This window comes from Diprion similis, chromosome 6 (genome assembly GCF_021155765.1).
Source record: "Diprion similis isolate iyDipSimi1 chromosome 6, iyDipSimi1.1, whole genome shotgun sequence".
Taxonomy (NCBI): domain Eukaryota; kingdom Metazoa; phylum Arthropoda; class Insecta; order Hymenoptera; family Diprionidae; genus Diprion; species Diprion similis.
The window spans coordinates 6,861,249-6,876,559 of NC_060110.1; the positions used below are offsets into that span (position 1 = coordinate 6,861,249).

Here is a 15,311-nt window from a genome sequence, read left to right on the forward strand (position 1 = left end):
CTCACTGGACCCATAGCTCCCCACCACTCCGGAGTATGGCGCTCGCAAAAGAAAAGTCCAAAAGTCCGCTCTGAATTTCACTTCCTAGATTAAATAATTTCGATCAATATATATACATATATACATATATATATATATATATATACACACACACACAATGCATTCATATGCATGTGCATATATGTATATATACAATGTATGCATACAATGTGTATATATGTATACACACACGTACACTCAAACACACATTTTTGGACCTATGTTTGACTGTATGTATATATGTATATGTTTAATATGCACAGCACCCACACAGTTCTCCTAGATTTTCCGTTTTTTTGTTTACACTTCCTTTCGCTCACAACGACTTCTTTCTTTGAATTTCTTCTACTTCGGTGAATATCAAATCTGCAATATTTTTAATGTTTGTCGTGCATCGATTTTTTTTTATTTCTTTCTTTAGCTAAAAATGTACTTTTTGGTCATTCATTAACTTCCTACAGCAGCTCCTCTGGTTCCGATTTTGGCGACGCAACGTGATCATTAGCTTCGTTTTGTTCATCTTGAGATTCAGGCATAGCCTGGTTTTCAACACTTTCAATATTCACATTCACGTGTTCGTCTGCTGGGTCGAAGACTTTTCCCTCAGGTTCGTAAGACTCGATATGATCGTCAGGTGCATTAAAAGATTCGCTTGAGCCATCCATTTCTTCGTTCTTGGATTCTATAGCAAACTCATTTGCTGTTTCAGGAGATATGTGAACAACTTCTTGTTTGTCGCTTTCTTTCTGGTTATTCACAGAATGGCAGCGCTCTGGAGCGTCATGCGTTTCTAAATTTTCAACTAGTTCAGCACCATGTTCAGGCAAATCGTCAAAGTCGTTTAAATTTTCGTTGCTAGTCTCAAATATTTCCTCTAAAATCGGAGCTGAGGATGACGGCTGTTTCTCGTGATCATTCTCTTCACCGAATATTGATCTCTCCTCATTGAAAGTATGATCCGCAGGTGGCGGGCTCACATTGCCCCATCTTGATTTTCTGCTCCTGTTACGACTCTCACGATCCTGAGACTTTGCTCTTCCCTCATTGTCCCTGTGATTAGTGTGATTTTCCTCAAGATCGCCAATATCTCCACCATGTTCAAGACCATTCTCCACCTCATCCAATGGCCACGATCCTGGTGGACCATTTTCTTGATTTCTCCAAGGACCGTCAGGCCCTCCAGCTGGAGGACCGAGTGCTGCAAAGGGTGGCCTAATATGTGGCCCTGGAGGACCACGTGGATCGTCAAACGGTGGCCTGAAGAAAGAATCTGCTTCCCTGGGGTCGAACGGCGGTCCTCGAGGCCCGAAAGGTGGCCTCATTCCAGGCCTCATACCCCTTGGACCCATACCACGCGGGTGAAACATAGGAGGACCTAGAATTATGTAATTCAGAATGAGCGCAGAACTCAACTTTTGCTGGAGCATTCCAGGCAGGTTTTCGGTTTTACAAAAACAGAATGGCCACTTTTTGACAAAATAAATTCCACCAAATTTTCTAGATTTCCAGAACCCCAAACGCAGTTTGTCGATGACATTTTTCTCATCCTAAATAGTAAGTGTCCTAATTATTTGACATACTTTATTACCCTTACATTCGATTAAAATTTTTATGTCTTTCATTTTTTCTCTTTGAGAAGGGAAGCAATTTGTCATATCAAAGATTTGTTTCAACTTTGAACATGAAAAACTGATATTTTCATTTTTGTCCACGAACCGCAACTCAAATTCTCTCATAATTTGCAGGTTTTCCCTGAGAAGTGGCTGCCCTGAAAACGTTAGCATTCCACACCACCACATAATTAGCAAAACAGGGAAAGTTCATGGAGGTTTTTTTCTTAGTATTTTAATAGTTTTGGGAAAAACGATTTTCTCGTTACTTTTCAGTGAAAGTTACCTACTTTAAATCAAATTCAGCAGCTTACAGAACAAAGAAGTTTGTGATGTTTGCAAAATATATCTGTGTAAATAACAGTGAAATTCAATTCCATATTACTTTCGCAATTGATATCGTTTATAACGGAAAAAATACGACTTAGTTAATCTAGAATATTATACTTTGTGCACATATGGGATGCAGGAATTTTTTTTGGAATAAACTTTCCTATCGTATTTTTCATACATTCGGCTTTTACTACTTTGTGGTGAAAAAAGAAAACGTTTGGGAAATAATTTTGTATGATAATGTTGTTATTTTTGCTGATTAATATGTAGATGAAGTTTTGTCGGATCAGGCTTGATTATATGCATGTTCAAGTTGTCACTGATCTAACTTCTGTTCAAAACCAAAGTTTATTGTGATTTTCAGTCTTTATTTCACCACTTGCTGCAATTAGACCTGAACCGTTTGTGACTTTTCAGAAAAAGTTCAGTAAAGTAGATTTTGTGAAATTGTTTAATATTTTTCACACAAAATTTCATTAAAATTTTATGGATTCCACAAGTAAATAGCGCCCGTGGAAGATGCAAAACATGCTTCTTTGAACTGACGATAAATTGAATTGCAGGGTGAGAAAGTAGATGAAAGACATTAACTCACCGTGACCACGTGGTGGACCGATTCCAGGGCCTCTAGGACCGAATCCATCAGGCCCCATGGGTCCACGAGGTCCCCTTGGCCCCATCATAGGTGGAGGTCCAAAGCCCGGATCCATGGGCCCTGGGAAAAAGTCTCGCCGCCTAGGATCAAAGTCCGGATGATCAGGATGACCTCTGGGATTGAAAGCGTCAGCCATTCTGGGATCAAAGCCAGCCTCACGCTGCCTTATTTCGTATTCGTAGCGTTCCATCTCGTAGTCATCCATCGGATGCCGGCCCCGCATATCAGGACGATCAAAATCATCCCTAACAGGTCCCATTCTGGGATTAAAATCATCGGCTCTCGGACCATTGGGTCCCATTCTGCTATCGAAGTCATCATTGAATCTTCCGACGTGCATTCTGGGATCGGGAAAATCGTCGATCGGTCCCCGCGGCGGTCCAATCGGTCCTCTGCCCCCAAAGCCCGGCCTGTCCCGGTCACCAGGTCCACGCTGAGAATAATCCCTGGGATCCTGAGACACACCTCTGAAGTCGGGTCCTCTAGGTCCAAAGTCGGGCCTGTCTTGAGGTCCAACGGGAAATTTGGGAAGGTCCATTAAGGACGGGGGTAAATCGCCCGGTCTGCGACCGCCAACGATGACGTCTTCATAAGATCTGTCGCCTCTGTCGCGATCCGTTCTGTCACTTCTGTTATTCCTGTCCATTCTGTCATCGAGAGGAAGGGTGCCGTCAGCCAACTGCCGCAGCCTGTCCGCTAGACTCGGTTTCGCGTCCTTTTTCGAACCTCCGACGTCCATTTCGTGAGTATTGTTTTGATTTGGAAGACCGCTAGACACGTCTGACCTCATGCTATCCCGACCATCTCTGTCCCCACGGTCTCTGCGTTCCTCTCTGTCCCTGTCGCGCATCTCTCGACCATCTCTTCGTCTGTCGCGTCCTCGGTCTCTTCCCCTTCCACGATCTCGCCGGGAATCAGCGCTCTCGTCTCGATCGCTTCTCTCGCGGTCCCCTCTGTCTCGTCTGTCTCTATCGCGGTCTCGATCTCGGTCTCTATTCCTTTCTGCTCTCATGTCTCGGCCGAGATCATCTTCAAGCCGATTTTCGGTTAGATGGGCTTTTCCCATTGCCGCAAGAAGCTGGTCACTCAAATTCGGCTGCTTCTCTTTCGGCATGCTTATCGTATTTTGCGGTATTTCGTCCTCCATTTCCATCTCGACATCCATATCGTCCGAGTGATGTTGCTGTGACATTTGCATCTGCATCGGCGGCGGTGGACCGATACCGAATGGCTGTCTCAGCATTGGGAGATTTGCCAAATTTGCCTCTGATGTCGGAGGAGGCACTCCCATGGGCGGAACATTGTGCGGCATGCCTAGAACGACAGCAAAAAGTGCACAGATCAGTGTTACATTTCAAATGAAAGTATTCGAATTCAGCATTTCACCACTTCAAACGCAGGATTAAATTTCTGTAATTAAGTATCTTCTGAATTTCATAGACTAAACACAAAGTATTTTACCTGTGGCACTAGGTTTATCGGAGGGTGCAGCAGGCGCAGGAAGCGGAATTTGGGCAAGGAGGCCTACTCCGACTCCAGCTCCAAAAGGTGAATTCACTGGAGGTGTCAGCATGGTCTGCATCATACCTGGGCCGATTAGTCCCTGCATATTTGGTGGAGGTACGCCGATAGGTACGTTGGGCATCAGTCCATGCGTCATTTGAAGTCCCATGGGACCTATCATACCTGTTATTTGTATTTTGTTGTTTGAATTAAATAGTCTAATTAGAAGCTGATAATATTCGGGCATTGTTGCTAAGGATTAAAATGGAAGAACTTTATTTGCCTGTAACTGTGTCAAACCTTTGCTAACATAGAAAGCAAAATCTGAATTGCATTTCCAACTTCTGATAAAACTCGGATATCCTCATTACTCACGCGTTACGCCAGTGATGGGAAAGCCTGGAGGCATCAGTTGAAGTTGAGAATTAGGAGGGGCGAGCAAAGATGCACTGGTGGGCGGTCTTATGGGCGGTGGTTGACTGGTATCGACCATCTGCTGTTGCTGTTGCTGAGAGGTCTCGGCAGAGGACATTACATTAACGATACCGTCTGTTAGAGTAGGAATTGGTGTCCCCGCTACAGATGCAGTGGCAAGAGTTTGCTGCTGAAGGTGTAACTGGTGCTGTAGCGTTTCTGCATTTGCCATAGCATGCTTTAGTTTACCTATAAAATGAATAATTTGGTATATCGTTTCGTAAGAAATACCAAAATCTTACAAATATTCCTGTACCTTTCAATCTGGGAGGCAGCGTATCTTCGTCTATCATACCACCTTCCTCCAACAATTCTAAATCCTGATCTGTTACGTTGTTCAACTTATTCCACGGTATGTAACTGACACCAAGCTCAACTTCCCAGTAGTCTTTCCACTCCTTACCCTTAACTCCTTTGCCTGGTGCCCAAGCAAGCTGTAAATGAAATGGTAAAAATTATCAAATTGCAGTACATGGTATTTTCTCATAGTATAATCGAGAATGTATGTTTAGGTCTAGAGTTTTAAAGGTTGAATGACTATAAATTGTCTCACCGTTATAGCTTTTCCCTGCATTTTGTGACTTTTCAGCTTGGTAAGAGCTCGATAAGCGTCTTGTCTCCTATTCATGCAAATAAAAGCACATCCTCTAGGCGATATTAAATCAATGCTAACTATGTCTCCCAATTCTCCAAACGTATCTGAAAGTTCTTCTTGATGAACCAATTTCGACAAATGACCGACCCATAACGTTGTGCTGCAAACTGTGGGGAAAAAGAAAATATCAATAAATACCAACACGTACATATCATAATAAAAAATGGTATCCAGATTAAATTAAATCTGTGAATGAAAAAATTTTTAAATTGAGCCATAACGTACGAACTCAATCTTTGGTTTGTTTTTGGCAGTGTTTGGAAGGTAACGAAACCAGGATAGGGAAAAGTGTTTGGATGAAGCATGCTTATACATAACTTTGACACACATACCGCTAAGCTTGTCTCTTACGATTGGTGGGAGGCCTCTTTTTCTACGTTCCCGTTGTTTTTCCCGTTCTTCCTCAGACATTTTGTCTCGGCTATCATCGCGTTTTCGTTCACGATCTCTGTCTCTGGATCGTGATCTAAAAGAAAGATACTGAAATGTCGTCAATGAACCAACAAGAGAATTCTATAGATGGCTGTTATTTCATGTACCTCCTGCGCCTAGACCTACTCCTTGAACGAGATTTTCTGTCTTTATCCCTTTCACGATTCCGGTCTCTATCCCTGTGACGGGGAGATCTAGAACGACTACGTCGCCTATACCTGTCTGGTGAACCACTTTGAGACCTAATGTTGTCGCAATTTACTATCTCGACGCTGCTACTGTCCCGTCTTGTTGGAGCAGAGCTGTGAAATTGAAGAAAGGAAATTCCTGTAGTAATAAATGATTAAATAATTTTTTTACCAGATATTACAATGAAAAATATCAACTGTACAGAGATTTTTTACCAGAAAGAAACATTATTGATTTCTATCTGTACATAATGAAAAATCACAGATGTGTACATAATATGGCAAGTTTGTTTAAGGCACGGTGGTGGGATTTTCCACACGTGACTAGATCGAACTTGCGCTCATAAATTTTAGTGTAAAACTCCTGACTTACTGGTAAGTCAAATGACGAATGAGACGAGTAAGTAGAACACTCTCTGCTACTGTAATTTATTTACCTTGGGAAGTCCATGGAATCCTGCCTCTCGTCAATCAAGGGACTTTTCACATTTTGAAGTGAGGACTGTGGAGTGACTCTCAGGCTCTGCGGAGGCTGGGAAGCATAAGGTAATGCCGGAGGATAACCTGGTGGTGGCTGACTCATGTCTTGCTGCATAAGCGCAGCATTCATGTTGATATTTGCTGCAGCATTGTAAATTCCACTTTGCTGCGATGGCTTAAGAACATCGGAGGGCTTCAATTCACATTCAGAGGCAAACGGTAAACTCTAATGATGAAAAAGAGAAGGTAACGGTAAATTTTCACATCATTGTATGGATTACGCAATTTGATTAAACTGATTTTCTGACACATTCGTGTATTATATGATTAGAAATATTGAAAAATATTAACTGTCAACCCTCGACTGATAATGTGAAAGAATACTAACGGGAACTGTTTGTGCTAAGTGTTTATCGAATTCATCTTCTTGCTGTTTCATTTGTTGTAACTTGCGCCGTTTTTCCTCCATTTCGTGCTGCGTTGCAGCTGCATTGCCACTCTGCATCGTTTGCTGTAATGTCTGCAACTGTTTGAGGACCTGAAATATCAAGAGTGTAATCAACATTTGTACATGTGTTGAATAATCAGGAGGAGAAATGAAACTCTTTGACTCACCGAAAGACTAAAATATGAATCATATATTCTAATTTCTGGGAAGGAATACGAACAAGCAGTGAAGATGGTTTTTTTTCATGGTACTTTTCATCTACAAACCAATTCAACTACTTGAAACCATGAAGTATGATCAAAATCTTTTGTCGCTAATTTTCATTTTTTCATCAAATAATTCATTCATGTTTCATAAAATTGTATCCTATTTTATTTAGGTAATTATTCATCTGACAGCAATTTGTATAAGTTCTTCTGTAAACGTCATATAAACTATGTCAGAGTCTTTCAAGTTTTATAAATTTTTTTGTTTCGATAGAAGCATATGGTCAAAGAAACTGACATGGTTGGCAATTTCTAATGCCCGTCATTTGATTGCAGTCATATAAATTGCAAATTTTTTCACTAAGCAGTTTCCAAAATCATCAAGGAAATTTGTTGAGCAAACAGACAATCAGACAGACAGACCGATAGATAGACCCGAATTTTTATAAAAATTTGATTTTCGGATTCTACAGGTCTGAAAAGGTACAATTTCATTGAAATTAGAAAAAGTTACTGCCGACCAAACGTCATACTTTTCACTTATTCCCATAAGTGATGAAAAGTAAAAAGTGATGTAGATAGCGCAATTTACTGCTTGTGCTGAATCAAATAATTAACTATAAACACCTCAGGATTTGTAAGCAGAGTTCCCAATCCTTCAAGGCTCCCACCAGCTGGTCCGGAATTGTGTTGACCTACGTTTGATTGCATGGCTACAGGTGAACTGCCCATGATCCCATCGTCATCTTCTTCTTCGTCGTAATCAAAGTCGAGAAGTTTCTTGTCAAATTTTACCAATGACTGGTTCTCGTTAACAGTAGCTGCTTCCTGTTTCTTCAGTAACAGTTGCTGCAAGTGCTGAAGCTGAGCTAACAACGTCGCATCAACCTGATTAGTTCCACCTTGACCCTAAATAAGACCAAACAATATTGTTAGATATTCATTAACTTCTCACCCAAGTTATATGATATATTTTTCCCATCAATTTCTTTATTAAAAAGCCGGGATTTACTTGAGTCATGACTAACCATCATTTTACTAGCATTTGCTATGTTCGCAGTTTCCATTTTAGTTTGCGCCAACCAGGCTGGATCAATGGACTTTGATGAGGGAAACATCTTTTGATCTTTAGGTGTGTTTTTCACTGCTGAAGGTGGTGTTTTTGTAACTGCGCTTATGGAGCTTAAATTACTAGCATTTGTAGCATTGAGAGTGCCTGTAAAACATACAATTATACAATTAATTTCAAGATCTGTTTACAGATTGTCCCTTGAGTTTGGACATAAGATTACGTTGCAGAGAGTAACACTACATCGGAAATGAATTCGATGGCGAAAATATTAGTAACTAGAATTATCGCCAAACAAAAGTGACCTGGCCCATATTTCTTGTTCTAAACCAAACAATCAAGCTGTACTCAGTATTTATAATAAACATTTTTAATAAGTTAAGATAAGGCAAAGTCAATCATTTTATCAAATAGATAAAAAATTCACATGAACTACAACATGTTACACAAGGCTATCATTTTATCTCTCACATTTTCAACCTAAGTAAAAATCTCATCAATGTCATTGTCAGTCACATATATGATGGTGTTTAACAAGGCAACGACATTACTTTTTATATACAATCAAAGCCAACGCCTCGTGCATTAATTACAATTTAAAAGTTTCTATAACCAAGCGTAAAATGTAGCAGATACAAGAACACTGAATTAACATTCTATTTAAACAAATTGTGATATACCATTACTGTTGGGAGGCTGTTCCTTATGAATGGGGTGATTAGGGTCGGCAAGATCAAAAAGCGGCTGAATAACTTCAGGTTGAAATACTGCGTTCTTCTGCCACAGGTTTAGGACGCGTATTACTTTACTTTTGTCCTCAGGTGGGCATTTCAGCAAATTGAGAAACGTCGTTTGCATGTTTTTAGCAAACCTTGGAGCAAACACATCCTTCTCAACTCCAAATTGGTGCCGCGACTGACGAACTATCGAATCAATTACGTATAGACCTGGAACTTTGTACTCCGGTTTGCACTGAAATAAAACCAGAAAAAATATTTTAAGTACATGTGGTATTAGTATAAAAAATGGTCTACGCCATAGAACATTATAGTTCTTAATATCAAAAATTAGACGCTCTTAAATTTCAAACCTTGACGCCGCTGCACACAATACTCACTTTCTGTATGAATTTTTCCACACTCTGAACAACGTGCTTGTAAAACTTGATGGCCTTGATTGCACCTCGAGTAAGAGATGTCATCTTGGCCTTGGATATCGGTGGCTTAACATCGTACAACGACGACAGCTGAAAGAACAAATCAAGGTGAAATAAGGAATGGTTAAGGTTGAAAGTTGTGTAAGAAACTGCCAAGATTCAGTAAGTTTGATTCATCGCTCAATTGATACAGGAGAAAAACAAAAGAAAAAACCTAAATAATCAAATTAAATGGCAAACGGTTTCACTGATTCAAATCGTAATAATACAAATAAGAGTTAGATTCATTCCCCTTCGAAAATCGACGGTAAGATCATGATCGATTCGATGCAAGTGATCGTCAACAAGCGAGCAACGAACCACGAAGGGTACGAGCATTGTATCGTGAAGGGTTTTTGGCCGGTGGTTTTTATGGCACGGTTCGGAGCTTGGACCGCTTGCATAAATTCGCTCAAAAAATGTAACAAGGTGGTTCGCTATTCTTTAGTTCACCCCGACACTTTGCGAATGATGACCTCTAAATATCGGCCTGGAGGGGCCAGACTAGCTTACCTCGGCGTTAAACGCCTTAACCGCATCCATCTCGTCTCGTCGTACGGCGAAACTTTCCTTTGGCGGAATACCCGTAAGCCCCGCGGACGGGCGCAACAATCCCCGTTCACACCACAGACGGCTACCGTATTAATAAACCTATTATATTAAGGAAATAACTACATTTCTCGTCGTCGCGCACTTTCCTAGCTGGGCCATGCCATCCGAGAATCAAGATGGCCGCCTCCCCGCCGCCGCGGCTACCCGGCATGCATCGCGACACATCACCACAGATTTTTCCTATGTCCATGATCATCACTTCTGTGACGTCACTGGCGTAGTAGCGCACTTCGCCCTGCTTCGCCCCTGTGCTCCGTCGGTAAGCTGGTTGCCTTTGCCTGCGCGATTATCTCATGGCTACTAACCCCAGGAATCCAGGGAGTACCCAAAGTGCGCGGGAGGAAAAGAGAAGAAGATAGAAGTGATAGAACCACGACAGAGCGTCGGAGTGTCAGTTCGCTTTGCGGCGAGCTTTTGGTCGAAAATGTGTCTCAGATTACTTTGTGTCGTCGAATCGTTAAATACAAGAGTTTAATATTTAGACAACCAACACGCTTGTGATAGTTTGTTCACGAGTGAGTATCACGAAGAGATCACCGCTCATGTCATTTGCTGACATTTGATGGAAATCATTTAACAGGCTTGCGAAATATATCGCTCATACGGGCTGTCTTACTTTCTTACGTTTTTATACTTCTCATTTCAACGCTCTTTTTCTTTGTGCCCATATTTTCTCATTCTACCCCTTTCATTTTATCCGTGCACTATTGTCAATATGAAAAACGCGGTGTAGAGATAGAACAATTAATTGATATTTTATCGTTGCATATTTATGTCAGGCTCTTTTATGTATAGTAAGACCAGATCTGTCGGACCTGTTGTTAAATACATTACATACATTGTATGTATGTTTATCCTTTCTTGCAGACTCTCCACGCAGTATTCATCTCCCGTTTTTGAATTGTTATTATCATTATAATATCCCTTTAAGAATTATTGATTTCCTATTGTTTCAACCACGGCTGCACACACTAATGTCGTACTGCTACCAAGGCGCCATGCCGAAATACATATTTTCCATTCAAATCACTCGTGCACACATCCGAAAAGGCCTACATCGTACTAATCTAGCGTCAAATCAGATATTGAAGAGAAGAAAAGATAAAAATTGCCACTGATTTAACCCGGAATCGCGGACACTTGCGTAACCATTATCAAACTACAAACAGGGAAAATCTCATGACGAAAGAATTGAATGACAAATTTATACTTTCTTACAATGTGGTAGTAAGATTCGCGATTTTAGTAACACGCTGCTTTCGATTATTTTCATTTAAAAATTTATAATTCCCGGGATCTGGGAATTGTCTCAATTAGGATTTTTCTTACAATTCATCCTTCTTTCTTTTTCACAGGTTATCGGAATAAAAAAAAAAAAAAAATTTTAAATGAATGAATGATCTTCGATTCAGCGAATAAATTTAAAACATACCCCATAAATTAGTGAAGACTTACTTTTTCCTAACATTACATCAACTGGACAATTGAATCAATGCTAAAATGTTTGGGAGTGTAGTAACTGCATTGTCGCTGCGAAGATGTTTCTACTTATCGGCAATAGTTGTTATATTATCAACACTTATGGCAGCTGTAATAATAGTTAAGCTCTCACCCCTCGAGTCGGTTAAATGTCAACCACACATGGTAACTTCACCAGTCGAATGGAGCACATTGTCTAGTCAGGGTCAAGTGGGAGTTGGAGATTTGATAATAGCTGTACATGAAAACAGAAGCCGAATGCAAGAACTTAATGATAAGAGTTTTGGGGAGATGCGGCATAAAATGGTGCGGAACAAAGTTGCCAGAATATCAAACAGAATGAGAAAAAAGATCATGCCACTGATAAACTGGAATTCATCCATCGAGACCAACTACAATGTCCACATATTCTATTACCCGTGGTACAGATCTCTCGAGTTTGATAAGTCGTGGAAGCACTGGAATCACGACTACCTTCCCAATTGGAAGAAAAATGACAAGAGAGTATTTCCAGACGGAAAGCACGAGCCGCCGGATGACATTGGTGCCAACTACTATCCCAGCTTAGGTTGCTACAGCTCTCGTGATCCTCAGGTATTTTGATTTCGGATTTAAACTTTCTTTCACAATTGGATATCTGCACACTACATAAAACTTGACACAGAAAAGTGGAATCCTCTTCAGATCCCCGAAGCATCTAAATTTTTCCTGAATATTAAAGCTTTATATGTTGTTTGAGAAAAAAAAAGTAAGTGGAATGGATATCTCAGCAGCAAATATATAGGTATAAGGATACATAGTGATGAGAGTCAGATAATAATCCACCAGCCAAATTGAATGAAGGTATTTTTTTTTTTTTTTTAAACTGCTTATTGAATAGAAATTGGCTGTCATATTAAACTTCATTTTAAATCAATCTCATTTTAACTCTTTGTACAGGTAATCGACTTGCACATGAAACAGCTCAAAGAAACAGGAGTGGGAGTAGTGGTAGTTTCATGGATTCCTCCCAACGCCATCGATAGCACGGATTCTGTGATGTCGGATTTATTAGACGCAGCTCATCGCTATAGCCTCAAGGTTGCTCCACACATTGAACCTTATGCAGGAAGAAATCCCATAAATTTGATCGAACATTTAAAGTACTTGTTCAGCGAGTATGGAAAGCATCCAGCACTACACAGGATAAAAAGAGAAACAGAGTAAATATTTAACGAATAACCATATTTTCTTTCAAATTTCTAATTTAAGTAATGATTAACTGGCTCTTTTTCTTCCTCATTTGTCAGTGGTGCTGTTCTACCGGTAATGTACATTTATGACTCCTACGTCTTCCCATCGAACTCGTGGTGGGAACTCTTGTCTGATCGAGGAAACCTTACTCTTCGTGGCTCAGAAATTGATGCTGTATACATGGGACTACTCGTAGATGCACAACACAAGAATCATATAAAAAAATCACACTTTGACGGATTCTACACCTACTTTGCAACAAATGAATTCAGCTTTGGAAGTTCATGGAAAAATTGGAGAGATCTCAACAAGTTTGCAGAACAAAATGAACTCCTTTTCATACCCAGTGTTGGTCCTGGTTACATAGATACTCAGGTAATATACATGATATTGTAATTTGAACAAATCTAAGAATATTATTACTGGATTCAATTTTTTGAACATAATTTCTTACTCTAAGGTACGACCGTGGAACGCTCATAATACGAGGCACAGACGTCATGGACAGTACTATGACTATGCTTGGAGCAGCGCTATCAACAGTGGCGCTACCACTGTGTCGATAACATCGTTTAACGAATGGCATGAGGGCACACAAATTGAACCAGCCCGTCCTGCGAGCAACGAGGCTTTTACATATCTAGATTATGAGCCTGAGGGGCCCAACTTATATCTGAATTTGACCAAGCATTACGTTGAACAGTTTACGAAAAAGTATAAAAATGCGAAATCAAATGACTGAGGGGAAGTCAAGCAGTAAAAAATGTTTTTAAACTGGTATAGGGTTACGCAGAAATCTAAAGAATCAGCGTTCAGCTATAAAACATGTTTTATAAATTTCAAAGCTTTGTTTACACCAATTTCAAGCATACCAAATTCTGCATGAAAATATAGACTTTTTGTACTTACGGAAGAATATGTCATAATTTCTCAGAAGCAATATGTATGTCGCAACCTAGAGAAATTATGAAAAAATAATGCATCATTGCTGAACATGGTACATGCCTTGGTACAATAACAAAAAAAGAGGAGAGATTTAACTTTATTTTGATGAACAATTAAAATCAACAAATCGCAAAACGTATGACCAAAAATGAAACAATAATAGTAACGGTGTAAATGGCAACCAATTATGAATAGATTTTGACGCTAGATATTATTACGTCTGTGGATTAGTGATAGATGTCAATATGCTGTTGCTGCCGCATTGTGCGATATGCAAAAATTGCAAACGACTTTGATAAGTAGATGTTTTGTACATGTATTATTATATAGACAATAATTACGCCCTGTTCTTTGTCTCACAGGGTATATCCTTCCTTTCTACTACCCTCTTATAGGTATTTAGAGATTAACAAATATCGTGAGATATTATATAATCTAAGAAAAAAAGAGAGAAAAGAAGTGAAAGGTTTATTAAAATTTTATTACTTTAATAAGTTTTCAAATAGAGATATTCAAAGTTATCGATATCTCAGATATGTTGTTAAGAATTTCATACGAAGAGAATAATTTATGAATAAGAGATACATTACACATGCATGTGTAAGTATAGATATATAATTATTTATTGTACATTGTATTGTTAAACTTTGTTATATATTTTGTTAATATGAGAATGTAAGGAGGGTAAGCCGTAGTGATATTTTTTATAATTTACTTATTTGTTATTTTTTTTTAGGTCAGCAAAATGCGACATGCTAACTTTTTTGTACAAATGAAATGAAAGAATATTTACTCAATCTACTATGAATCGGTATGACAACTATAAAGGAAGATATCATGTTGGATTATCGAAATTTGCATGCATGTACCTATGTCTTACATTTAAAATGAACAAAATAAATGAAAAAAAATATATTAGAAATATCGAATTTCTTTTCGTATACGTACGGATATATAAAAATTCTTTCGATGCGTATGTACACTATACATGTACCGTACCATCTTATTATGATTATCTTATGTGAATGGTTCTAGTATACATATACTATATCTGTCATATCACACATATCCCTAATTCGTGTATAAATTGAAAGAAAAGAAAGAATAGAATTTTTAAAAAGATAAAGATTAATTTATGCAAACGAAACAGAAAAGTGAAACTTGAATAATTAAGAAAATATAAATAGTTAGAATATTCGTTAATTATATATTCAAAAATTATAGTACATAATTCGTAAAATATTTAGCATTCAGAATAAATTATTTCTCCGAACCGTTTTTGTGATTTACCTTCCACTAATTACTTGAGTAATCTTGTTTCTGTTCTCTTCTTTGTGTATAAACATTACAACTTAATGGAAAATTACATACGTATGTGCATACACATATATTACTTCATTTGAAAAGTCATCTTATAGAAGTTAAAGGACGGTCCCTCAAACTGTATACTTTTCTTTTGTTTTCATTAATATTTTTTTTCTTCATTTTTAAAATTCAATTTGAACAAGTATGATACAGTTCGAATTTCACAGCAAGCTATTCGATAATATATCATGGTAATTAAACATATAGTTACTTCATCATCGTCGTTTTCGTGCTTACAGTAATGTTACATCTGTTACATACACAAAATGATAAATCGCTTTCAATTCTTTTCAATTCTAGTGATATTGATATCTATCAACGTAACAAACGGTATAGTTTTAATTAAGTATTTTTAACAAGAGGCAACTATAAATAAGGAACGAAATATGT

General features: G+C 38.7%; 2 protein-coding genes across 3 annotated transcripts; one reads left to right on the forward strand and one right to left on the reverse strand.

Annotated features, from left to right (window-relative positions):
• Positions 1-340: 340 nt before the first annotated feature.
• Positions 341-10,040, reverse strand: LOC124406655 (SR-related and CTD-associated factor 4-like). 2 transcript variants are annotated; one of them, XM_046882152.1, is made up of 15 exons: positions 9,801-10,040; positions 9,210-9,338; positions 8,773-9,064; positions 8,052-8,239; positions 7,651-7,932; positions 6,758-6,907; positions 6,327-6,595; positions 5,809-6,003; positions 5,602-5,735; positions 5,168-5,376; positions 4,871-5,048; positions 4,516-4,803; positions 4,099-4,314; positions 2,578-3,951; positions 341-1,414 (listed from the first exon to the last, which is right to left on the reverse strand). In XM_046882152.1, exons 1-15 carry the CDS (start codon positions 9,828-9,830, stop codon positions 495-497), a joined length of 4,854 nt encoding a protein of 1,617 aa, XP_046738108.1. In that variant the 5' UTR covers positions 9,831-10,040; the 3' UTR covers positions 341-494. The 2 variants fall into 2 exon arrangements, with proteins under 2 accessions (XP_046738108.1, XP_046738107.1); XM_046882151.1 differs by having other exon boundaries at positions 343-1,414; positions 4,099-4,323; positions 9,801-10,039.
• A 183-nt stretch (positions 10,041-10,223) lies between these two features.
• LOC124406666 (glycoprotein endo-alpha-1,2-mannosidase-like protein) lies at positions 10,224-14,167 on the forward strand. Its single transcript, XM_046882177.1, has 5 exons — positions 10,224-10,414; positions 11,255-11,972; positions 12,318-12,580; positions 12,668-12,986; positions 13,072-14,167. Exons 2-5 carry the CDS (start codon positions 11,400-11,402, stop codon positions 13,351-13,353), a joined length of 1,437 nt encoding a protein of 478 aa, XP_046738133.1. The 5' UTR covers positions 10,224-10,414; positions 11,255-11,399; the 3' UTR covers positions 13,354-14,167.
• Positions 14,168-15,311: the final 1,144 nt, after the last annotated feature.